General features: G+C 46.2%; 1 protein-coding gene across 1 annotated transcript in view; it reads left to right on the top strand.

Moving 5' to 3' along the window:
- The first annotated feature begins 5829 nt into the window (after positions 1–5829).
- LOC143960485 (dehydrogenase/reductase SDR family member 4-like) overlaps positions 5830–26605 on the top strand; it is a 47235-nt gene continuing 26459 nt past the window's right edge. Inside the window, exons 1-2 of the mRNA XM_077469136.1 lie at positions 5830–5925; positions 23091–23254. Of these exons, the coding sequence (XP_077325262.1) occupies positions 23115–23254 (140 nt within the window). The 5' untranslated portion in view covers positions 5830–5925; positions 23091–23114. The remainder of the gene's footprint in view (positions 5926–23090; positions 23255–26605) is intronic.

The raw sequence follows: 26605 nt of genomic DNA, 5'->3' as shown, positions 1-26605 counted from the left end.
ACCTCATTTGTCCCTCATTTTGGTCTGATCTATATAGTTGGATATAAAATGCACTTTTTAGATTTCAAAAAGTGTTTCCCAGTGCTAAACCTTTCATCCAATTTCTAAATTGCTGCATTTGTACATTTTACAAGCCAATGTAAAGGAATAGCAGTGGTAAAAAAAAGTCCTTAGGAATTTAATTAACCTTTTTTTTTGGTTAATTCTCCTTTAAGGGGGTGTGGCAGAGGGTGTGTCCTATGCCTACATACATTTGTTAGTAGATGTCCCTCATTCCCATCTCAAAATGTTGGGAGGCATGCTAAAATGCAAGCCTTTTTCTGCTGTTCTTAGACTTCCTGTTTTAGGATGGCTATGTTCATTATCCATGCCCCCCTGGTGTAGTCACTCTTTCCTGCTTGCCTCTGGCCCAAGATGGACTACACATCTATGTGCAGATACATTCAGCCCTATAAGAATTGTAGTATACATAGAGAGGGGGAAGCCAAACACCCCCGGGTTGGGTTCGCTCCAGAACTCCCGAACATAGCAAAAGTTTGGACCCAAACTCCGAACCCCATTGAAGTCTAAGGGCCCCAAATTTGAAAAATCTGATACTGCCCTGGGGGACATGTATCAATGTAAAGCAAAACTTTTAAAAAAAGATTGTTTTTAAAAGGAGCAGTGATTTTATTGTTGCTTAAAGTGAAACAATAAAAATGAAAAATTAATTTAAATATAGTGCCTGGGGGTCCCCTTAGTGCCTGTAAAGTGGCACATCTTTACCTTGGATAGAACCTGCTGCAGCAAAACTGACATTTGTAAATAAAAAAAAATACATTTTATACAATACCATTGCCAGCAGTAGAAAAATGTGAAAGAAAAAGGTGTGCCCCCCCAAATCCAAGACACTAATGACAGCCTATTGTTATCCCCTGATGAAGACAAGTGATGTGATGATATGCGTCGGGATTGGAGCAATTGGAGGAAACTGTAAGTGAAGGAAGCATACAATATTGGCGCTCATGGAGTGTTATTTGAGCATTTAAATACAAAGTGAGTGTATATACTTTGTGCTTTTTTAATAAATTGTAATTTTAAGCGGTATCATGCTATTGGAATCTTTCTTCCATTTCTACCATCTTAATTGAGCTAACTGGAGGCGAAGGCTGTACCCATACCTATGATCCATTTCTGCATACATCAAAGAGGGACCCACTGAAGACCCTTGTTGAAAGCAGTTGATTCATTCATGCTCTAACCTTACAGCAGTAAGGTGAGGGGCTTGTGCACATTCAGGTGTCACTGCAGTGGATTGGCCTGGCATTGTGTTTTTTTTTAAGTTTTTACGGTGAAGGGATATACCACTTATCCAACATTGTTTGACTGTCAGGCCGCGTACACACGCGCGGACTGTTCGCCCAACTTTGTCCGTCCAACAGTTTCGGCAAACAGTCCGCTCAAACTTAGCATGGACGGACATGGCCACACACGACGGACGAACAGTTTGCTGAAACCGTGCGCGATGACGTGAACGGCACGTACGACGGGACGAAAAATACGACGTCCTATACACTGCAATGCAACCTTCCGACGTGGAAATCCTTTCTGAGCATGCGCGAGACTTAGTTGGCCGAACAAGCCTACACACGAGCGAACAGTCCGCTGAAACCTTGTTTCAGCGGACAGTTTTTCGGAATTTCCGTAAGACCTTGTTCGTCCAACTGTCCGCTGAAACACACACGAGCGGACTGTCCGCCCAAACACTGTTCAGCGGACAAGGTTGGGCGAACAGTCCGCGCGTGTGTACGCGGCCATACAGTGCTTTTGGACTGTCTTAGACCCCTTTCACACCAGGCGCTATAGCGTTAGAAATAGCGCCTGCAATCCGCCCTAAAAAATCTGCACCATTGTTTGTAGTGTGAAAGCCCGAGGGCTTTCACACTGCAGTGGTGCGCTGGCAGGACGTCAGGGAAAAGTCCTGCCAGCAGCTTCTTTGGAGCGGTGAAGGAGCGGTTTGTTTACCACCGCTGCTCCACATTGAAATCAATGGGGCAGCGCTGTAATACCGCCGGCAAAACGCCGTGTTTTAACACTTTCTCGGCCGAAATGCGCCGCAAATCCGGCGGTAAAACGCCGCTAAAAATAGCGGCATTTTACCACCCACGCTATGGGCGGTGTGGTGTGAAAGGGGACTTACATTTTGATATCAGAGCCCAGGGTGGCTCACTGGACGTTTCATCTATGTATATGTTTATTATCACCATATGTTATTAGTTATTTTTGTTTTAAGATTGCACCCAGCAACACTTTCACCTTTTTACACTTACCATTTGCGATTACTTATGTATTATGTATGCCTAGAGGCGATTCAGTTCGCATTGTGCGCTATACAAGTACTTCATTCATTCATTCATTATCGCTCAGTGGTTATTATTATCACCTTGTGTTGATTATTATGTTTGCTGCACTTTACAAACATTCCACTTTGTCTTTCAGCACTTAGCAATTTGTGATATACTTTATTGATATACACTTCTGTGTTTACTTTCATTTTGTTTTATTTTTTACCTTGCACTAGCACTTTATTATAGTGATCCATATTATTTGTCAGAGGGTTCACAGCGCAGCATCACAATTTACTCATTTATTTTTCTATTGGCTAAGGATCTGCTAACTAGGTGTCTGCTGTATTGAACCCCCAGTTTTAAATTATTTGACAGTGCGGGAGTACTGTCTATATTTGACAGTCCCAGATGACCTCCAGGTTCTGCCACTGCCAATAGCCTCCTGAGGCTTGGCACTCTCCTATCTGGGAAAAGACAATCTCTCCAGGGAATCATACTATTTATCAATTTCCCAGCCCTATCTGGGCACACCTCCCCAAGGATTTGGCTAGATCTTGATTAATATTCAGGCTAGTTATTTGAATTTTCCCTCTCTAAGCTCTGGAAACTTCTTCTTGAGGTGGGGGAAGCATTCAAACTCCCAGACTGTCTAACCTTGAAGAGATCAGACCAAACAATCACTGCTCCCTTGATTGCAGAAGGAGCCAAAAACAAAACTTACCTAGCATTCTATGCTACGAGGGTGAAAAATAAGCTTAAATGGTCTTCTGCAATCCAGTCAACTGATATAAAAGGGCACATTAGTTGTGCAAACAGCATTCTAGTGGTAACAGCCTTATGGGAAACTCTGTAGCCATAATGAAAAGGTTATTAACGCTCAGTGTGGCTTGGGGAACTTTACTCCCCAGTAACCCATATGTGTGGCAGCAAACAGCTGGGCTTTCACACCAACGCAATTCACATATGTGTCGCTGGGCAAACAATGTGCCACCCCCAGCACAAAGAATGAGCTGCTGAAAACTGAACTTTGTCCTGAGAAAATATCAGTAGCCGGCAGGACCAGCTTCCACACATGTCACTACTGTGACAGCCAATCACAGTGGTCATATAATTGCTGACCCTTCCCGCTCCCTTGGGGGTTAAGAATTTTTAAAGGGGATGCCATGGATGGCGGTAAGGGGTTAAAGGCTCCAGCAGGTTTTTTTTTTTTTTTTGGGGGGGGGGGGGGGGGGGTGCATGTGATCAGCACTAGCCAGACAGAAAGTCAGGGGTCCTTCAGCCTCCTAGGAGAATCAGGGGAGAATTAAAACTTCTCCTACATGCTTGAGGCTGGGTTCACACTATTTGCAGCTGGTGCTCGCAGCAAGGGGTCCGTTGTGTCCCCATTCACCATTTCAGGTCCTAATTCTTGCCTGAATTTGGACCGAAAACAGAGCCAGAGACACACAGGACCTTTCTGTTGTGCGCTCCGCGTCCACCCCAGAGATGTGTGAACCGGCTCCATTGAGAGCCGGCCGGGAAACCCACATCCAGTTGGCATAATTGTGAACCCAGCCTTAACCAGACACTGATAGAAGTCACAAGACTGCTATATACTGATGAGAAAAGGTATTTAGCAGTTATATTTACTAAAATAACTGCATTTTCATGTTCTGTGGGAGACAAGATATAGTGAATGCAGGGTCATGGGTTTAATAAAACTTCATGTATATGGAGCTACACTGCAAGTGTCCTTAGGGTTGCCACCCGTCCGGGATTCATCCGGACAGTCCAGTTTTGAATTGTGTGTCTGGGTTTCAGACCAACTAAAACCTGGACACAACATTCAGAGTTGACTGGGGCTCCCCAAGTAACGAAGTACCACAACCACTGAGTACATAGATGTGCACACGGGCTCCATTCCCATACACAGACAGGAAAAAAGAGAGGACTTGATCTGCCCCTCCTCTTCCTACCCTTACCCCTCTGTCTGCCCACCCACACTCCAATCCCCAGCGTTCTGTGCCTAGGGAAAGGGATGTGTAGGCTGGAAGCTTGAAACTCAGCAACCAGCAGATACATTGTGGATGAAAGGTGTCGATCCCCGAGCCTCCATCCTTGGGTAAGTGAGCTTACCATCCACTGACTGACTGAAGCCCCCCCCCCTTTCTTCTCTCTCCTTCTTCCAAGTGAGTGAGTACACTAAGATAAGGGGGGCTCAGATGTAAGGGTGCCCTGTGGATTCTGATGTAAGGGTGGCTGTGGGAACCCTAATTTAAGGGGGAATGCTGGGAACTCTGATATAAGTGGGAGGTTTGGTGAGCAGAAACCCCCTCCCATCAGAGTTATTCTTTTACTCTTTACATCAGTGTCCACAGCGTTCCTCCTTTTTTGCTGTGCGTGGCTAGGGTTTGATGTGAAAAAAGGGTGGCAACCCTACGCATGTGGCTGTAGCACAGTGGTTAGGATTAAAACAGGCAGTGAGGAAGCAACATATAACCTGCCAACAAGGGGCTGCAAGGTAGAGTTGCCACCTCATCCCTTTAAATCCGAACGCATATTAATTACACAGGTTCTTTGGCTAATTAAATGCAGATAAGGCACCACGTGGGTTTAATTATCACCTTAATCAGCCACAGAATCTGTGTAATTAAAGGGGTTGTAAAGATAATTTTTTTTTTTTTAAATAACAAACATGTTATACTTACCTCCACTGTGCAGCTCGTTTTGCACAGAGTGGCCCCAAACCTGGTGTTCTGGGGTCCCTCAGCAGCCGTCTCAGCTCCTCCCCACCAGAACTAACCACCTTCATGCGAGCTCTCTTGCATGGTGGTTTAGGATGAGCTCAGGCGTGTTCGCATGCTCCATGTGCAGATCCCGCCAGGAAGTCGGCGCAGCACTGCGCTAATCTCAGGCAGTGAGACATTACCCCGATGCGCGGCTGCAGAGATTGGACAATGTCTCACTGTCTGTGATTAGCGCAGCACTGCGCCGACTTCCTGGCGGGCTCTGCGAACATGCTTGAGCTCATGCCTAATGGTGGTTAGTTCTTGCGGACACGCTTCCGTGATACGGCCGGTGGCTATAGCCGCTCACCGTATCACTCGTGCCCGGCGCATTGGATGTGATTGACAGCAGCGCGAGCCATTGGCAGCGCTGCTTTAAATCCATCCACTCTAGCCAATCAACGGCCAGGCTGAGCGGTGAAGAAGACATCGGGGGCCAGCGCAGCAGGTGAACGGGCTCAGGTAAGTAAAACTGGGGGGCTAGGAGGCATAGGATGCATTAAGGTGAAAAATGTGAACCTTTACAACCCCTTTCATATGTGTTTGTGTGTAAAGGGATGAGGTGGCAACCCTAAGGGCTCTAAATAGTTGGGAACGTTGTTGTTGACATGGCAAGCCACATAACAGTGTGTGCTTGTGAATAGGCCTTCCTTCTTTGTCTGTGATGTAGTGCTCTGCAATGCCAGCGCGGTACTACTAGAAAATAGACACCAGAGGGCGATATATTTTGCAAAATTGTCTGAACAGGCGTCGGCTGTCTATCCCCCGCACAGGGAAGAGAGACTGACAGAGGCAGCCTGAGGTCGTAGTGCAGAGCTCTCCTCCATCATAAGGTGTGTTATCGTAGTCACTGGGAGCTATAGCATGCTTCTACAGTGTTCAGGTTATGTGTCTACACATGATGTACACTAATAGTGCTAGCAGGCTTGGGATGTGTACAGATCCGGAAGGAGCCTGTGTACTAATGACAGGTCAGGTTATCCTGGGTGGAGGTGCATTCACACTTCTTCCTGCACTAGGCTGACTACAGCCTATGGATTAGCGATGGCAGGCTGTGGATTGCTGCCTCTACATTGGTTCTTGGTGACATTTATAGCAGGCTGTGTGCTACAGTCACATGCTGATCAGATTGTGAATGGATAAAATATTGTATCTCTTGTAATAAAAGAAATCCTCCAAGCCACCCCCTGCTGTGGATGTCATACTCCACGGTCCATACCTAGAACCCCCCTCCTGCACCTTGTCACTGCTCTGATCACCACCAGCGCTCTACATAGATCTGTGCAAATGTGTCCCTTCCATACCAGTCACTCCAGAGCAGTGATGGCGAACCTTGGCACCCCAGATGTTTTGGGACTACATTTCCCATGATGCACCTGCACTCTGAAGTGTAGCTGAGCATCATGGGAAATGTAGTTTCAAAACATCGGGTGCCAAGGTTCGCCATCACTGCTCTATAAGGATGAGCTCAGGCATGTTCGCACACTCTAGTGCAGAGCCTGCCAGGAAGTCGGCACTGCACAGCGCAAATCACAGGCAGTGAGACATGGTCCCGATGCGTGGCTGCAGAGATCGGGACTAGGGATGAGCTCAGGCGTGTTCGCATGGAACACGTGCAGAGCCTGCCAGGAAGTCGGCGCTGCGCTAATCACAGGCAGTGAGGCAATGCCTGATCTCTGCAGCTGTGCATTAGAGCAACGTCTCACTGCCTGTGATTAGCGCAGCGCTGCACTGACTTCCTGGCGGGCTCTGCACACTTTCCATGTGAACATGCCTGAGCTCATCCCTAATCGGGACAATGTCTCACTGCCTGTGATTAGCGCTGTGTAGTGCCGACTTCCTGGCGGGCTCTGCATGTGCGACTTGTGAACACGCCTGAGCTCATCCTTAGTCCTGACCAGATCCCTTGGGCTGGAGCACCCCATCCCTCCTTCATTTTCTCTTATTAGTGTCCACCTGTGATATAGGAGTCCTTGTAGTTCTCCCATAAAGAGGAGTTTGTCTCCCATGGTTGAGATTAGGGATGAGCTCAGGCGTGTTCGCATGGAACACGTGCAGAGCCCACCAGGAAGTCGGTGCAGCACTGCGCTAATCACAGGCAATGAGACATTGTCCGATCTCTGCAGCCGCACATCGGGGCAATGTCTTACTGCCTGTGATTAGCGCAGCGCCCTGCCGACTTCCTGGCGGGCTCTGAACGTGTTCCATGCGAACATGCCTGAGCTAATCCCTAGTTGAGATATAGGATCTTTCATTCTATGAATAGTGTAGGACCCACTGATAGGGGGTACTTTGATGCAGTAAGTGGGCTTAACACTATATGACCATATAGTGTGACCAAATCCACATATTTTTGAATATGTTCCGATGGTATAAATAGCCTTGGAGGATTTAAAATTTTGTATATGTGTGCTGTAATTTATTTTGTTCTGTTTGCGGTCTTAAAGCAACGCCATCTTGAATGTAAGCGCATTATTAGGGTGTGCTCCCCCCCAAGTTTGTTGTTTCTAAAAGTGCCGCAGTGTAGAAATTGTACTTGAATTTGGTGCATGCTGCACCGCTTTTAGAACAAACTTGAGTTACTTTAGCAAAATCCATCCTCGCCAGGGTCTGTTTCTGTACGCCAAAGGAGAATTCGTCTTAATTAGCTCAACTTTCATAGCATATGAACTGTTGGTATTTTATTTATCTTTGGCACATACATTGTGCCGCAGTGTAAAAGTGGCGCATTTTAGAACTGCCTGAAATTGGCACAGGAGTCACAGTCAGACCCAAGAGTGTCACAGATGCACAATACATTAATGATAGGTTTAAGTGACATTAATGGTTCATTTAAAAAAAAAAAAAAAAAATTAACATGTTATACTTACCTGCTCTGTGCAGTGGTTTTGATCATCCTCTTTTCGGGTCCCCTGTCAGCGCTCTTGGCTCCTCTTCAGCCAGTGCCCCGAAAAGCAAGCTGTTTGCTCTGACTTTGGTGCCTACTTGATCTTGAGCCTCGCTACATGTGTCCATAAGACGTACAGAGCCGTGGCTTGGCCCTGCCCCCTGCTCTCTCCTCATTGAAAGGCCACTGCACAAATATAGTGTGTCATAAAATAGCCATTTTATTCCCTAGGGTCTCTGCTAAAAATCATATTCGGGGTTCCAAGTAATTTTCTAGCAAACAATATTGATTTTTAAGGTTTTAAGGTTTAGTCTTTAAGTGGTTAAACTTCCCTCATCTACACACCGAAGTTCATTCTTTTGATCTAAAAATGACCCCTACCTTCAGGAAAGGAAAAATTTTAATAAGAAAGTATATAAAACAATACATTTGCATGTTGTTCTAGTATTCCTGCTTGTACTCCATGACTAGAGATCTTAAAGTGGTTGTAAAGTCAGAAGTTTTTTGTTTTTTTTTATCATAATGCATTCTATACATTAACCACTTTCCGACCATGACGATGTACGTCGACAGAATGGCACGGGCAGGCATATTGGCGTACAGGTACGTCCAATATTCGATGCCGCCCTGCCATCAGGAGCGCGCCGCCGCCGGCACGCTCCCGTGCTGGTCGGGCCCCCCGTGAGTCCGGTCGCGGGACCCGTGGACTCGATCGCCGCGGGCATCCCCGCGATCGTCTCACGGAGCAGCCGAATGGAGGAAATGCTGTGTAAACAACATTTTTCCATTCTGCCTAGCAACTAGTGACGCTGATCTCTGCTCCATGTGATTGGAGCAGAGATCAGTGTACACTAAATGAAAGCCCAACCCCCCCACAGTTAGTAACACACCCCTAGGAACACTTAACCCTTACACTGCCACCCACTGGTTAACCCTTTCACTGCCAGTGTCATTTGCACAGGAATCACTGCATTTATATAGCAGTGATTACTGTATAAATGACAATGGTCCCAAAAATGTGTCAAAAATGTCCGATGTGTCTGCCACAATGTCGCAGTCACAATAAAAATCGCAGATCGCCGTCATTACTAGTAAAAAAAATAAAAATAAATTATTAATAAAAATGCTATAAAACTATCCCTATTTTGTAAACGCTATAACTTTTGCGCAAACCAATCAATAATCGCTTATTGCGATTTTTTTTTTTTTTTACCAAAAATATGTAGAAGAATACGTATCGGCCTAAACTGAGGGAAAAAACATTTTTTTTATATATATTTTTGGGGGATATTTATTATAACAAAAAGTAAAAAATAATGCATTTTTTTCAAAATTGTCGCTCTATTTTTGTTTATAGCGCAAAAAATAAAAACCGCAGGGGTGATCAAATACCACCAAAAGAAAGCTCTATTTGTGGGAAAAAAAGGACGTCAATTTTGTTTGGGAGCCACGTCGCACGACCGCGCAATTGTCAGTTAAAGCGACGCAGTGCCGAATCGCAAAAAGTGGTCTGGTCTTTGACCAGCAAAATGGTCCGGTCTGAAAGTGGTTAAAGTGATTGTAAAGTCTTGTTTAAAAAAATAAAATAAATAACAGACATGTTATACTTACCTGACCTGTGCAGTAGATTTGCACAGGGCAACCTGGATCCTCCTCTTCTCAGGTCCCTCTTCACTGATCCTGGCCCGTGTGTCCATTCAGACAGAGCTGTGGTTCGTGCCCTGCACCCTCTCTCTCTCTCTCCTGATTTGATTAACTGACTTTGATTGACAGCAGTGGGAGTAAATGGGAGGCTGGGGGTACTGTTTTACAGAGAAGGCTTTTTATCCTAATGCATAGAATGCATTAAGATAAAAAAACTTCTGCCTTTACAGCCCCTTTTAAGCTAAAAACCCTTCTGTGCGCAGCAGCCCCCTAATACTTACCTGAGCCCATCTTGATCCAGCTATATAGCAGAAGAGTCTTGGCTGCCTGAGACTCTCCCTCCTCATTGGCTGAGACAGCAGTGAGGCGCCATTGGCTCCTGCTGCTGTCAATCAAAGTCAGTGAGCCAGGGAGGAAAGAGCAGGGGCAGGGCCAAATCACGGCTCTGTGTCTGGAGACACAGAGTTGTGTCTCGGCTCGGGTGCCCCATAGCAAGCTCCATGCTGTTGGGGGCACTCAGCAGAAGGGAGGGGCCAGGAGTGCCAGTGGGGGACCTGAGAAGCAGCGAATCTGGTCTGCTCTGTGCAAAACCACTGCACAGAGCAGGTAAGTATAACATGTTTGTTATTTTTAAATAAAAAAACTGAGACTTTAGTATCACTACGCTTGCCGCCCGCTGACGCGGCTCTTGTTCTGGGAGGGCGATTATGTGTGTGCATCCCTGTTCCTTCGGTGCCGGCGTGTCACGGAGACACTGCTCGCCACCGAAAGGGGGTGAATAGCCTTTGAGCATGGCTGTTTAACACCTGATTGGCCGTGATGAAGTCACGGCCGATCACAAGTGGTACCGCCCCACTTTGTACGGCGCATGTGTGTGATCTTGCACGTTGGTGGCGGCGTGTTCCCGGTAACACTGCTCCTCACTGACGCTGGTAAACAGCCATTGTGGCTGACGGCTGTTTAACATGTGATCGACTGTGATCCTTTCACAGCCGATCAATAAATGTCAACAAACAGCGGTAAGGAGATGTTACCGGGTTCTCCTTCTCACACACTGATTGTGTGTGAGAAGGAGATTGCGGTAACATCTCATTACCGCCTACAGTGTACACAAATCACACTGATTTCCCCCCCCAATAAAGAGGACCTGTGACCATCCATCAAAGTACCTGTCACAGCTCATCTGTGTACCTGTCAGTCCATATGAGTACCTGTCACAGTCCATCAGAGTACCCGAGTACCTGTCAGTCCATCAGAGTACCCGAGTACCTGTCACAGTCCATCTGCGGGCCCGAGTACCTGTCACAGTCCATCTGCGGGCCCGAGTACCTGTCACAGTCCATCTGAGTGCCCGAGTACCTGTCACAGTCCATGTGAGTACCCGAGTACCTGTCACAGTCCATCTTAGTGCCCGAGTACCTGTCACAGTCCATCTTAGTGCCTGAGTACCTGTCACAGCTCATCTGTGTACCTGTCAGTCCATATGAGTACCTGTCACAGTCCATCAGAGTACCCGAGTACCTGTCAGTCCATCAGAGTACCCGAGTACCTGTCACAGTCCATCTGCGGGCCCGAGTACCTGTCACAGTCCATCTGAGTGCCCGAGTACCTGTCACAGTCCATCTGAGTGCCCGAGTACCTGTCACAGTCCATGTGAGTACCCGAGTACCTGTCACAGTCCATCTTAGTGCCCGAGTACCTGTCACAGTCCATCTTAGTGCCTGAGTACCTGTCACAGCTCATCTGTGTACCTGTCAGTCCATATGAGTACCTGTCACAGTCCATCAGAGTACCCGAGTACCTGTCAGTCCATCAGAGTACCCGAGTACCTGTCACAGTCCATCTGCGGGCCCGAGTACCTGTCACAGTCCATCTGCGGGCCCGAGTACCTGTCACAGTCCATCTGAGTGCCCGAGTACCTGTCACAGTCCATCTTACTGCCCGAGTACCTGTCACAGTCCATCTGAGTGCCCGAGTACCTGTCACAGTCCATCTGCGGGCCCGAGTACCTGTCACAGTCCATCTGAGTGCCCGAGTACCTGTCACAGTCCATCTGAGTGCCCGAGTACCTGTCACAGTCCATCTTAGTGCCCGAGTACCTGTCACAGTCCATCTTAGTGCCCGAGTACCTGTCACAGTCCATCTGAGTGCCCGAGTACCTGTCACAGTCCATCTTAGTGCCCGAGTACCTGTCACAGTCCATGTGAGTACCCGAGTACCTGTCACAGTCCATCTTAGTGCCCGAGTACCTGTCACAGTCCATCTTAGTGCCTGAGTACCTGTCACAGTCCATCAGAGTACCCGAGTACCTGTCACAGTCCACACGAATACCTGTCATAGTTCATCCGAGTACCTGTCACAGTCCATGTGAGTACCCGAGTACCTGTACAGTCCATCTGAGTGCCCGAGTACCTGTCACAGTCCATCTGAGTGCTCGAGTACCTGTCACAGTCCATCTGAGTGCCCGAGTACCTGTCACAGTCCATCTGAGTGCCCGAATACCTGTCACAGTCCATCTGAGTGCCCGAGTACCTGTCACAGTCCATCTGAGTGCCCGAGTACCTGTCACAGTCCATCTGAGTGCCCGAGTACCTGTCACAGTCCATCTGAGTGCCCGAGTACCTGTCACAGTCCATCTGAGTGCCCGAGTACCTGTCACAGTCCACACGAATACCTGTCATAGTTCATCCGAGTACCTGTCACAGTCCATGTGAGTACCTGTCACAGTCCATCTTAGTGCCCGAGTACCTGTCACAGTCCACACGAATACCTGTCATAGTTCATCCGAGTACCTGTCACAGTCCATGTGAGTACCCGAGTACCTGTCACAGTCCATCAGAGTACCCGAGTACCTGTCACAGTCCACACGAATACCTGTCATAGTTCATCCGAGTACCTGTCACAGTCCATGTGAGTACCCGAGTACCTGTCACAGTCCATATGAGTACCGAGTACCTGTTACCGCCCTTCATAGTACCCACATACCGTTCACCAGGCCATCAGAGTACCCGAGTACCTGTCACCAGGCCATCAGAGTACCCGAGTACCTGTCACCAGGCCATCAGAGTACCTGTCACCAGGCCATCAGAGTACCTGTCACCAGGCCATCAGAGTACCTGTCACCAGGCCATCAGAGTACCTGTCACCAGGCCATCAGAGTACCCGAGTACCCGTCACCAGGCCACCAGAGTACCCGAGTACCTGTCACCAGGCCATCAGAGTACCTGTCACCAGGCCATTGGAGTACCCGAGTACCTATCTGCAGCCCATCAGAGTACCCGAGTACCTATTTGCAGCCCAGGTCATTTTGTGGGTAATTCCACTGTCCTGGTGCTCCAGGACCTTCACAAATGTAATAGGTCGTTAGGAAATTAGAGGTGTAATTTATGCTCCTAGAACCCCTGATGGTGCTCCCTGCATATTGGAGCTCTCTGTGTGGCCAGGCTGTGGCTGGGCAATTCCATTGTCCTGGTGCTCCAGGGCCTTCAAAAGTGTAATAGGTGGTTGAGAAATTAGTTATGTAATTTATGCTCGTAGAACGCCTGAAGGTGCCACTTCAATGTTGGGCCTTTGTATGTGGCCAGGCTGTGTAAAAGTCTCACACGTGTGGTATCGTGGGAAGAGTAGCAGAATGTATTTTAGGGTGTAATTTATTGTATGCATATGCAGTGTGTGAGAAATAACCTGATAATATGACAATTTTGTAAACAAAAAAATAAATAAAAATCTTCATTTTACAAAGAATTGTGGGGAAAAAATTACAACTTAAAAAAACTCGCCATGCTACTTACTTAATACCTTGCAATGTCTACTTTCTAAAAAGGGGTCATTTGGGGGGTATTTGTACTTTCCTAACTTGTTAGAGCCGTTCACACAGGAGCGTCTCGTCAGGCGACTTAGCCGCCTGACAAGACGCGTCCCGTTCTGTACTATGTCACCGTTCTAATAGGCGCCTGCGCCGTGAGTCCAGGTTCTAGCCCCACCATCCAAGTGGATATAGAGTTGGAATATAAAAGAGCCGAGCGCAGCGAGGCTGAGCCCGAAGCATTGCGAGCGGCACTCTAATATTGGCAGCCCTATGTCCACTTGGAAGCTACCACCTCGACTCACGGCGCAGGCGCCGTTTATCTTCGAAGATTTTCCGAAGCTGCCTCTGCTCTGTACTGCGCATCCGCAATACTGGCCGGACAGTATCCGATGCCAGGACACTATATGGCAGAACACCGGCTCTTAGTGTCTCAAGAAATGAGATACACCTGATGTACTGAAGGCCTGATCAGATGTGATCAATTTTCAGTGATTGGCACCATAGTTTGTAGACTCTATAACTTTCACAAAGACCAAATAATATACACTAATGTGGGTTATTTTTACCAAAGATATGTAGCAGTATAAATTTTGAGCAAAATTTATGAAGAAAAATTACTAATTAGCAAAAATGTATAAGTGAAACAAAGAAAAAGGCATTTTTTTCACAAAATTTACGTATTTTTTTATTTATAGCACAAAAAAAACCACACTATTGATTAACCACTTAAGGACCTCCTCACGCCGATATACGTCGGCAGAATGGCGGCACGCTCTTGACCCGGTCCTGTGCTCCGTGACCGTGGCTGCGGGATCAGCGGACCTGATCGCCGCTGGTGTCCCGCGATCAGATCACAGAGCTGAAGAACAAGGAGAGGTCTGTGTAAACAAACCTCTCCTCGTGCTTCCCTGTGTCTCTTCCCTTTTATAGGGAAGGATGATCAGTGACGTCACATGCCAGGCCACGCCCCCTACAATAAAAAACCCACATAACGTCATACATAACACTACACTCTAGTAGTTAACTCCTTCACTGCCAGTGTCATTTACACAGGAATCAATGCATTGATTATAAAACCAACCCCTATTTTGTAAACGCTATAACTTTTGTGCAAACCAATTAATAATCTTTAATTAGGATTTTTTTTTTTTTTTTTTTTTTTACGTATCGGCCTAAACTGAGGGAAAAAAAATATTTTTATATATTTTTTGGGGATATTTATTATAGCAAAAAGTAAAAAAAATTGCATTTTTTTCAAAATTGTCGCTATATTTTTGTTTATAGTGCAAAAAATAAAAACCGCAGAGGTGATCAAATACCACCAAAAGAAAGCTCTATTTGTGGGAAAAAAAGGACGCCAATTTTATTTGAGAGCCACATCGCACGACCACGCAATTGTCAGTTAAAGCGACGCAGTTCCGAATCGCAAAAAGGGGCCTGGTCCTTTGGCTGAAAATTGGTCTGGGGCTTAAGTGGTTAAATACCACTATAAGAAAGCTCTATTTGTGTGAAAAAAAGGATGCAAGTTTCATTTGGGTACAGTGTTGCATGACTGAGTAATTGTCATTCAAACTGTGAGAGCGTTGAAAGCTGAAAATTGGTCTGGGCAGCAAGGGGGTGTAAGTGCCCAGTATTGAGGTGCTTAAGGATCCATGCACACTGGGCTTAAAAAACGCTGCTTTTAGAGTTTTAGCATTTTGCCTGTAGAAGCAGCTCAGTATTTCCTATGTGTCTATTAGAGATACACAATTAACCCTTTCCCGCCGAGCGTACGCACATCTGCGTACTCGGCTTCCGAGGGTTATACCGGGATGATGCCCGCACCTGCAGGCATCATCCCGGTACCGTTTTTTACAGCAGGCGATTGGCTATCCAGGCATAACAACCGATGCGGCTAAAAGCCGCTCGGCTGTTATGCCGGAGGAGCGGGAGGGGACGTCCCCCCCTCCCGCCGCCTCTCGCCGCTGTTACCGGTGCTCCCGCTCGATCGGGAGCACCGATTTGCGATCCGTCGGCTCTGGCTGCTGGGGAGGAACTGGAACGAAGCCGTAATCGGCTTCGTTCCAGTCTCCTCATCGTAAACACGGAAGCGACGTCATGACGTCACTTCCCGTTTACTCGGCTGCCAATGGCGCCGGTTTTAAAAAAATATCCGGTATTCAGAATCGCCGTTTTCGGCGATCTGAATACATTGAAGTGTAAAGGAGGGGTGGGGGGTCTTTTAGACCCCCGATCCCTCCATAAAGAGTACCTGTCACCACCTATTACTGTCACAAGGGATGTTTACATTCCTTGTGACAGCAATAAAAGTGATCAAATTTTTTTTTTTTTTTTTAAACAATTTAGTCATTTAAAAATAAATAAAAAAAATAAAAAAAAAAAAAAAAAAATTTCAAAGCGCCCGCCGTCCCCGCGAGCTCGCGAAGCAAAGAAAACGCATACGGAAGTCGCGCCCGCGTATGTAAACGGTGTTCAAATCACACATGTGAGGTATCGCCGCGATCGTCAGAGCGAGAGCAATAATTCTAGCAGTAGACCTCCTCTGTAACGCTAACCTGGTAACCGTAAAAAATTTTTAAAGCGTCGCCTATTGAGATTTTTAGGTACCGTACTTTGTCGTCAATCTACAAGTGCGCGCAATTATAAAGTGTGACATGTTTGGTATCTATTTACTCGGCGTAACATTATCTTTCACATTTCGCAAAAAAATTGGGCTAATTTTACTGTTTTGTTTTTTTTTTATTCATGAAAGTGTCCCTTTTCCCAAAAAGTTGCGTTTAAAACACCACTGCGCAAATACCGTGTGACATAAAATATTGCAACAATCGCCGTTTTATTCTCTAGAGCCTCTGCTAAAAAAATATATATAATGTTTGGGGGTTCCAAGTAATTTTCTAGCAAAAAATATGGATTTTAACTTGTAAACACCAAATTCCAAAAATAGGCTTAGTCATGAAAGGGTTAATGGTCAAAAATCGTTCTCACGATCTTGAGTAAAGTGTTTCACAATTCTTTCTATGCACAGAATTCTCTCTGCTCTTCTAAAGCCACAGCCATCAAAAGAAAGGGAGAAAAACTGGACAGTCTGCCAAGAATCAAAACATTCTATATCATTTGAACTTCAGTATAAACATTGTAACAATTTGTCAATGGAATAGACTTTGTGTGTAAGTGAAAAAAGTTTAACCACTTAAACACTAAACCTTTATCTGACATTTGTTGGTTTCAAGTAAAAATATTTTTTTTTGCTAGAAAATGACTTAGAACCCCCAAACATTTTATATATATATATATATATATATATAATGGGATTTTTATATACAGCTTACCTGTAAAATCCTTTTCTTGAGAGTACATCACGGGACACAGGAGCTTCATTACATAGTGGGTTATATAGGCACCTCTGGTGATTGGACACTGGTTGACCCCAATTAAGGAGAATTCCTCCCCTATATAACCCCTCCCATCTGGGAGGCACCTCAGTTTTGTAGCAAAGCAATAAGAAACCACGTAAAACCCAAGAAGGGCGGGAGCCTTGTGTCCCGTGATGTACTCTCAAGAAAAGGATTTTACAGGTAAGCTGTATATAGAAATCCCATTTTCTTGATCATACATCACGGGACACAGGAGCTTCATTACATAGTGGGATGTCCCATAGCAATGCTCAGATTGAGGGGAGGGAGACACAGATCATAAATATAGGCCGCCAGGGACCAGAGGACCTAAACTGCAGCCTGCAGTACACTGCGCCCGAAGGCAATATCCTCTTGCCCTCTGACATCCACCTGATAAAATATGGTGAATGTGTGGACTGATGACCAAGTCGCAGCCTTACAGATCTGAGCCAGGGAGGCCTGGTGATGCACTGCCCAAGAAGCACTAACAGCCCTAGTAGAGTGCGCTTTCACCCGAAAAGGAGGAATCTTCCCCTTTAAACCATAGGCCTGAGAGATAACTTGCCTGATCCATCTTGAGAGAGTGGATTTTGACGCCGCCTGGCCCTTTCTAGGGCCTTCCGGCAGAATAAATAAACAATCAGTTTTTCTTATCTGAGTAGTTGCTTGAAGATAAATACTGATTGCTCTAACCACATCTAAAGTGTGTAAAGATTCTTCTTCTGTGGATTGAGGGTCCGGAAAAAAGGATGGTAGGATTACATCCTGATTCAAATGGAAACCCGAAACCACCTTAGGCAGAAAGGACCTGTTGGGACACATGACCACCCGGTCCTTATGGATAATTAAATACGGCTCCTTACTGGAAAGAGCTGCCAACTCTGATACTCTTCTAGCCGTAGATATGGCTACTAAGAAGACCAGCTTTTTAGTCAGGAGAGCTAAAGAAGCCAGGTGTAAAGGTTCAAATGGTTGCCCCTGTAAGGCCGAGAGAACCAAATTCAGATCCCATGGGCATACCGGAGGTTTAACTGGCGGTTTTGTCCGCATAGCCCCCTGGATAAAAGCCCGTACTAGGGAATGTGATGCAAGCGGTTTTTGAAAAAATACCGACAGGGCCGAAATCTGCACTTTGATAGTGCTTATGGCCAAATTCATTTCCAGGCCTGACTGGAGAAAGGCCAAGATTCTGTTAATGACATACTTTCTAGGATGCCATTTCCTGAGTTCACACCAGGAAACATATGTCCTCCAGATCTTGTAATAAACAAGTCTGGAGGCCGGCTTTCTGGCATTGACCAGAGTAGAAAGGACTGGCCCCGAAAGGCCACGGTCTCTCAGAATGTGGGTCTCAGCAGCCAGACCGTCAAATTCAGACTGCTTAAAGCAGGATGGTAGATTGGACCCTGTGAGAGCAGATCTGGCCGGAGAGGGAGGGTCCATGGCCTGCCTACTGCCAACTTCATGATTTCTGCGTACCATGGTCGCCTGGGCCAAGCCGAGGCCACCAAAAGGACCGACGTTGTCTCCCTCTTGACCCTTCCCAGGAACCGCGACAGAAGCGGGCTCGGGGGGAAGGCATAGATCAGATTGTACTGATCCCAGAGCATCTGACCCCTGAGCAAGTGCATCTCTTGTCCTTGACACAAACTTGTCCAGCTTCCTGTTGAACCTGGAAGCAAACAGATCTACGTCTGGAGTACCCCACTTGTGACATATGTTCTGAAACACGTCGGGGTGCAGAGCCCATTCTCCTGGGCACAACTGCTGGCGGCTGAGAAAATCCGCCTGCCAATTCTCCACTCCTGGGATGAAGACTGCAGAAAGACACGGAACATGCTTTTCTGCCCAGACAAGTATGCGATTCACCTCTTTTTGGGCCACCAGACTTCTGGTACCGCCCTGGTGATTGATATAAGCCACTGCGGTGGCATTGTCGGACTGAACCCGAACTGGGAAACCTCACAGTCTGTAAGACCACTCCGTGAGTGCCATGTAAACTGCCCGGATCTCTAAGATATTTATGGGCAGTAGATTCTCGGTCGCAGACCATTTCCCCTGCGAGCATGTTTCCTCCAATACAGCTCCCCAGCCTGTCAGGCTGGCATCTGTTGTGATAATCTTCCATGAGAGAGGAAGAAAGGTTTTGCCCTTCAGCAAATTCTTGGTTTGTAACCACCAGACAAGACTCTTGCGTGTCCCTGGGGATAGACGCATAGGAAGATCCAGAGATTGGGGCTTCCTGTTCCAAGCCGCAAGGATGCAACCTTGTAAAGGCCTTGAATGGAACTGGGCGAATGGGACGGCCTCGAAGGAGGCGACCATCTTCACTAACAGTCTCATGCACAACCGAATGGAGGAAGATCTTCTGCCCAGAATCAGGCGCACCAGATCCCCAATGGCCAAGGCTTTTAGCCCTGGAAGAAACACCCTGCCCTAAGCGGTGTCGATGATCATACCTAGGTATTCCAACCTGGTAGTCGGTTGTAGGGACGACTTTTCTAGGTTTATAATCCAACCTAGGTGTTCTAGCGTTTTGGTGACGCTGCGACTTAGGAACGCTTCATTTTTCTCCATGAGAAGCAAGTAGCCTAGATAAGCCATGACGGCTATGCCCTGAGCTCTTAAGTTTGCTAAGAGAGGGTCTAGAATCTTTGTGAAGACTCGAGGGGCTGTAGCAAGCCCGAACGGCAAGGCCACAAATTGAAAATGGCGCCGCTCTACCGCGAACCTTAGGAATTTTTGGTGTGCGGGAAAAATTGGCACATGGAGATATGCATCCTTGATATCTATTGATGCCATGAATTCTCCTCCTTGCAGGGAGGAGACCACAGTGCGGATTGACTGCATTCGGAAGGACCGAATGTGTAAAAACCGGTTCAGGTCTTTCAGATCCAAGATAGGTCTGACACCTCCACTTGGTTTTGGAACGGTGAAGAGATTTGAGTAAAACTCCGAACCCTGATCTTTCGGGTTCACTTCTACTATCACACCCTGGGATAGTAACTGATCTAAGGCCAGAAATAGCGGTTTTTGCTTTACTGGATCCCTGGGGATCCTTGACCTTAGGAAACGAGAAGGTGGAATCTCCTGAAACTCTAGCTTGTAGCCCAGAGATACTGAAGAGATCACCCACTTGTCCTGGATCTCTTCCTGCCAGGCGCCTGCAAACTGCAGGCGCCTTCCCCCCACTCTGCCGAGCGGGGGCGCCCCTTCACAAGGACGTTTTTGGGCTCTGCTTGGCAGGCTTTCGCCCCCAAGTCTTTTTCTGTCCCTGGGCTTGGCCTTGAGCCTTTCTGGTAGAGGAGGACTGAGAAGGCCGTCGCCACTGTTTAGAGCTTGATGCTTCGGGAGAGAGAGCACGCCTGAATGAAGGATGCTTGCTCTTTTTGACTGGAAGGAGAGTAGATTTTCCTCCTGAAATATTTTGGACGAACTTATCTAGTTCTTCTCCAAACAAACGCTCCCCTTTAAACGGGAACCCAGTCAAATGCTTCTTGCATGACAGCTCAGCTGCCCAATTCTTTAGCCATAGGGCCCTTCGCATGTGAACCAACATGAGAGACAAACGTGATGCTTGTTGGACGCAATCCAAAATCGCATCAATTATGAAACACAGAATGTGAGGCAATTCTGTATAATTTTCTACTTCCTCACTGGGAAGGAGCCCAAGCATCTGTTTAACCTGTTCCTTGAGGAACTGACACAACCCCACGGCTGCGACTGTAGGTTGCACCACAGTGCCAGCCATGGAAAAGGAGGCTTTTAATAAGGTTTCCAGCTTTTTATCAGTTGGATCCTTGAATACCTGCGCATTATCCAAAGGACAAGTTAGGTTCTTATTCACACAAGAAACAGCCGCATCGACAGATGGGACCCCCCACTTCTTGGTGAAACTTTCCTCCACAGGATAATGCATAGAAAACCTTTTAGGAGGAGCAAACAGTTTATCGGGATGTCCCCAATCCTCATACATCAATTTATCCATTAAAGGATGAATTGGGAAGGAATAGGCAGTCTGTGGGGCTTTCCTGACTCCCAGGGAAGAGACAGAGGACGTAGCGACTTCAGCAGCAGGCATTCTGAATGTGGTACGCACCAATTCAGTATAATACTGCACCTGTTTTCTGAGCGCCTGGGAGGAGGGGACTATCTCCTCTTCCTCTGACTCATCCGACTGCTCATGATCCCTATCCAAAGATAGGGATCCCTCCTCATTTTCAGAAGAATCATCTGAGAGAGGGATATCAGCAGAGGGAGGGGATCTACCCCTTTTCCTGCTATCTTTTAGGGAAGCAGAAATAAAATTCATGATTCTCCCTTCAAAACCCTTCAATGTAGCCCTAAGGGAGTCCTCAGTGACATAAACCGGGGCTGCGACATTAGGAGAGGCTGCAAAAGGGGCACTGACTCGTCTTGAGAGGCTGGCTCCAGTCTTGCAGGGGGGGATGGTAATTTACAGGCACTTTTGGAACCCCTGGACCTAGGCGGTGATTTACCAGTGCCCTTCTTACCTCCCCCTGAGACCCTCTTACGAGGAGACATAGTACTAGGCTACAAAGCAGAGGTACTACTACAAGTGCAATCACTGTTGTGCTTAAAGTCTCACAATAATATATATGCTTAAATTGCACAACCTGATGCTGAGTAGGTGTCTAGGTTTGCCTGGATCCAATCCCCACGGATGTTTACTGCCCACAGCTCCTGTGTCTCCAATTACAGCCCCCTGACGCTCTGGGCTTTTAAAACTGCCGCCTGGCGCCTGCGCAGTACAGCGCTGTGCACACTGACGTGCACGGCTCGCAACCACACTCCCCCCCTCCTCCATTAGGCCGGGAGCGCGCCCGGCGCGCGTGCACAAGGACCGCGGAATCCAGGGGGGGAAGGAGAACCCAAAAACGGAGCTGCGTGGGACCCCTGAAGTGTTTTACCTTATTTGTGGCAGGGACTGCAATGGAGACGTGAGTTAGCTGGAGAATCAGGCTTTCACTTGAGCATGTGTATTGAAAAGGCATGTAAGTATGCATCAGGCTGCTCTTACTCCCTCTAGTGGTGGAAACCAGGTAAGACATACAACTACTCACAATGAAGAAATCCATTCATATAATTAAATATACAGGATAACTTCCCTTACCTGTCCCCGCCGCAGGAATTGCTGAACCAGACAAATTCCAGCCTTCACCCATCACGGCGGGTATTGTTAGCCAACCTTCAGGTATATCTGGGGTTCCTTCTCGGAAGAACCTCCCACCTGGGCCATGTAGAAAGCTCTGCCAGAAACTTTCGTGCGCTCTGTATAAACAGTACACCAAGTCTGGTTTTCCCAGAGCCCAGTCTTCCAATGGAGAGGACTTGCAGGCAAAACCTTGCTTCTTCGGTTGACGAGGCCCAGGTACCATACCATCTTGGGAGTCAAATATCGGCCCGAGGTATGGATCCGGTTTATTGTAGCCCTTAGGCCCTCGCAGGGACCTTCATAGAGCTAAAGTTTTACGTGACCATCACCATAGACACTGGCAAAAAAACTGAGGTGCCTCCCAGATGGGAGGGGTTATATAGGGGAGGAATTCTCCTTAATTGGGGTCAACCAGTGTCCAATCACCAGAGGTGCCTATATAACCCACTATGTAATGAAGCTCCTGTGTCCCGTGATGTATGATCAAGAAATATATATATATATATATATATATATATATATATATATATAATTAGTAGACACCCTAGAGAAAAAAATTGTGTTTTTTGCAATATTTTATGTCTCACTTTATTTGTGCAGCAGTCTTTCAAATGCATTTTTTTTTAAATGACTTTAAGGAAAGAAAAAAAAAACACTAACCAGTAAAGCTAGCCTATTTTTTATTTTTTTTGTATAATGTGAAAGATTTTACGTTTTGAGAATCGTGATCTTTTTATTTTAAGCAAAAAAATCGTGATTCTCATTTTGGCCAGAGTCGTGCAGCTCTAGTGTCTATTCACATTTACATAATTAGAGGCATATTTTAAGCTCCAGGTTTAGAGGCAGGAAAAAACCCTTCTGGTTTGTGGTTTTGAGAGGAGTTTACTGGCAGGAAAAAAAACACTAAACACCTGTACAAAAGGGCTCTATATGAGCGCTTTACTCTGCCAAGGGGACTGGCATTTTTTAAGCCCGGTGTACATGGACCCTAGTTCTCTCTTTAATGAGACAGATACTTGTGTGCATATACAGTTATGCTTTGAACTTTCATCCCATTTTTCTCTCTTCTTCTTGTGTTCATGTGTCAGGTGCAGAGTCCACGTTCCTGCTCAATGCTTCGCCTGTCCTTACACCGTTTGCTGTCCGTATCACCTCGTGCTGGAGGATCTTGCATAATGCAGAGTGTAAGGGGGGTGCAGACCCCTCCAAAACTTCAAGGCAAAGTGGCTCTGGTAACAGCATCAACAGATGGGTAATTCAGATCCTGTGTGTGACCCTTTATTGTTGTTTTTTTCTTTGTCATTGTTGTTCGTGTGTGTGTGTGTGTGTGTTTGCCATTTTCTCACTGTCTGCCACTTAAATCTATGTAATATAAGACCAGAGGTCCTGCTCTAGACCAGATGTTTTTCTTGTATTCCCACTGAGACAGAAAGCAAGGAAAAGTTTTCCAATGGGCACTGTTCTCTTCTATTGCTTCCTTTTCCAGTGACCTGTGTTTTTTTTTTAATTTCCTGTTTTCACAGGGATAAAAAAATAAATACCGTATATACTCGAGTATAAGCCGAGATTTTCAGCCTCTTTTTTGAGGCTGAAAGTGCCCCCCTCGGCTTATACTCGAGTCATCGCCGTCTGACTGCTCGATCAGCGTATCGAGCAGACAGACGGCGGACATACTACAATTTGAAAGCCGCGCCTCCTTCTCCGCCTCCGCCTGTGATAGGCGGAACACTGAATTTCCCAGCAGCCTGTGTTCCGCCTATCACGGACATCGTCTCATCCTCGTCCGTAGTACGAGGATGAGACGATATCGGTGATAGGCGGAACACAGGCTGCTGGGAAATTCAGTGTTCCGCCTATCACAGGCGGAGGCGGAGGCGGGGCTTTTGAATTTTAGAATGGCCGCCGAGGCGATCCTGGCAAGGCACGGGACGGAGGCAAGGCAAGGCACGGCACGGGACGGGACGGAGGCAAGGCACGACACGACACGGGACGGAGGCAAGGAGGCAAGGCACGGCACGGGACGGAGGCAAGGAGGCAAGGCACGGGACGGAGGCAAGGAGGCAAGGCACGGGACGGAGGCTCGGGACACAGGTAGGCTGGACACACACACACACACACACACACACACACACACACACACACACACACACACACACACACACACACACACACACACGGACACACACACATGGACACACACACACAGGGATGGATGGATGGAGACACACACACACAGGGATGGATGGATGGATGGAGACACACACACACAGGGATGGATGGATGGAGACACACACACACAGGGATGGATGGATGGATGGACACACACACAGGGATGGATGGATGGATGGACACACACACACACAGGGATGGATGGATGGATGGACACACACACACACAGGGATGGACGGACACACAGGGACGGACACACACACAGGGATGGACAGGCATGTCTCACCCTCGGCTTATACACGAGTCAATAAGTTTGCCAGTTTTTTTGGGGGTAAATTGGGGGCCTCGGCTTATATTCGGGTCGGCCTATACTCGAGTATATACGGTAAGACAAAACCCCCCCTCCATTACGGTTACATACACCAATGGAAACCAAGCAGAAGTCTTAACCCTTTCTTGCTCTGTTTAAAAACACTCATAGAGCATGTTGCACAGGTGAAGGGCGAGCATATGAACAGGGCTCATAGACATGGATGAAATTTCTTCTTGTGTTTGGGTATCCTGTAATGAAAGAAATTAGAAGTCCACTGCTGGAAAACTCCTACATATTATGAACATACTACGATTGTCTTGGCTTAGCATTCTGGGCATATTTTCTATTTTCAGTGGATTTTATTAAAATTTGCGGCCTCTGCACCGGCAGGAAAAATTATGGACAGCTGCAGAGCCTACAATTACACGTCACAACTCCATGGCTGATGATAAAGTCACAATTTTAAAGCCAGTAAAATGCAGAATGTATGTGATAATGGAAATACCATCACTGTCTACCCTGGTTTCTAGGCTACCACACAAAAACATAGAGCTGCTTTTTCTACAATCAAGAAAAGGCTCCCAGAACTAGATACAGCCTATAACATGCTCTACCCAACTAAAGTGAGAATTGTTGACCTGGGGAAAAAACATTTCTTCTCCACCACAGGAGACTGATCTTTGGCTTTACCCCAGAGGTTATAACCCATGATGACGTTGCCTAATCACAAGTAGTATCACAGAAATATGTGGCACTTGTATATTGACTGTATCCCCATTTCTAAAGCATAAATTCCTGGTATTTGATGGATATTCTGTGGAATGGTATGATGCTTCTAAACACCAAATTATCCTCCCATCTAATTACAGTAGTCTTTTTGAACATGTGCATAAAATGAGTATCTTCCCACCCTAATCTTAATATGCAAATCTCATATCAAGATTCTTTACAATGTGAATCTTATGGGACAGTACCAATCACATTAACACATTAACTCCAGCCCTAAAATCTTAGCTAGAATATTTGCAAAATTGTATATCCAAATCAAGAATGGCGCTGTCCCCACCTATACAGTTCCACTAGAATATTTGCTTACAGATTAAATGCAGTAATCCCTTCTCTTATTAACTCAGACCAAACAGGTTTTATACCTGGTGGAGCAACAACAAACAATATCAACACACTACAGAGTTAACATGACTCTCCTAGACCCAGAACTGCTCTAACATTAGATAGGCATAAAGCATTAGAATCCGATACAAACCTTGTGTAAATTCAGTTTTTGCCCTGTATTTAAAAAAAAAAAAACTTGATACAGATACTAACTATATAATAACCCTACTGCCTAGTAAACATAGTCACTGATCCATTCCCCATACAAAGAGGTATGTGACAGGGCTGTCCCTTATCTCCTTTTTTTATTTGCCCTAGCCATTTTGCCACTTGCAGAGCTGATCAGGAAGACCCCAGTAATTCAGAGACTCGTTATTGGCTCTTCTGAGAAGCAAGTGTCACTCTGACAATATGCTAATATATTTGACTAACCTTGAGTGTTCTCTAAATGCATTTCTGGATTTAATCAAAGCATTTGGAATATAATCAGATTTTATAGTAAAGTGGGGAAAATCTATTGATGACAGCACATAGTTGAGCCTTTTGGCATTGTATGCATACTTCAGTAGGAGTTCAACCATTATTCCATATACCATTATTCAAATAAATAAAAAATAATTTGAATCCTCTTATAACAACTTTAAGAGACAGATTACCTTTATGAAACAAATTGCCTAACCTCCTATGTAAAATAAATTTGTTTAAAATTACCTTAAATTCTGACCTGTACCTTCCAACTCTCTTGGCCACCCACCTAAAAGCAAGTTTCAAGGGATTGACATTTAAATTACTTCTTTAGTGTTCAACTTTCCCCACCCCCCATATTTTCACTGTCTATGTTACAACTGCCAAATTCACAGAATGGTTTGGCATTACCCAATCTGCCCATTTATTACTGCACCTTTCAACCAGTGTATAACCATTGGTGGATGTTTCCATATCTAAACAATTCACCTACAATCACTGAGTCCGTTTTAGTTACCTTATATGAGACACGGTTTACTTTTA

Source organism: Lithobates pipiens, unplaced genomic scaffold (genome assembly GCF_037356315.1).
Source record: "Lithobates pipiens isolate NorthernLeopardFrog02 unplaced genomic scaffold, aLitPip1_a1.2 Scaffold_11, whole genome shotgun sequence".
NCBI classification, from domain to species: domain Eukaryota; kingdom Metazoa; phylum Chordata; class Amphibia; order Anura; family Ranidae; genus Lithobates; species Lithobates pipiens.
The sequence above is the reverse complement of the archived record's forward strand: the minus strand, read 5'-3'. Positions and strand labels throughout refer to the sequence as shown.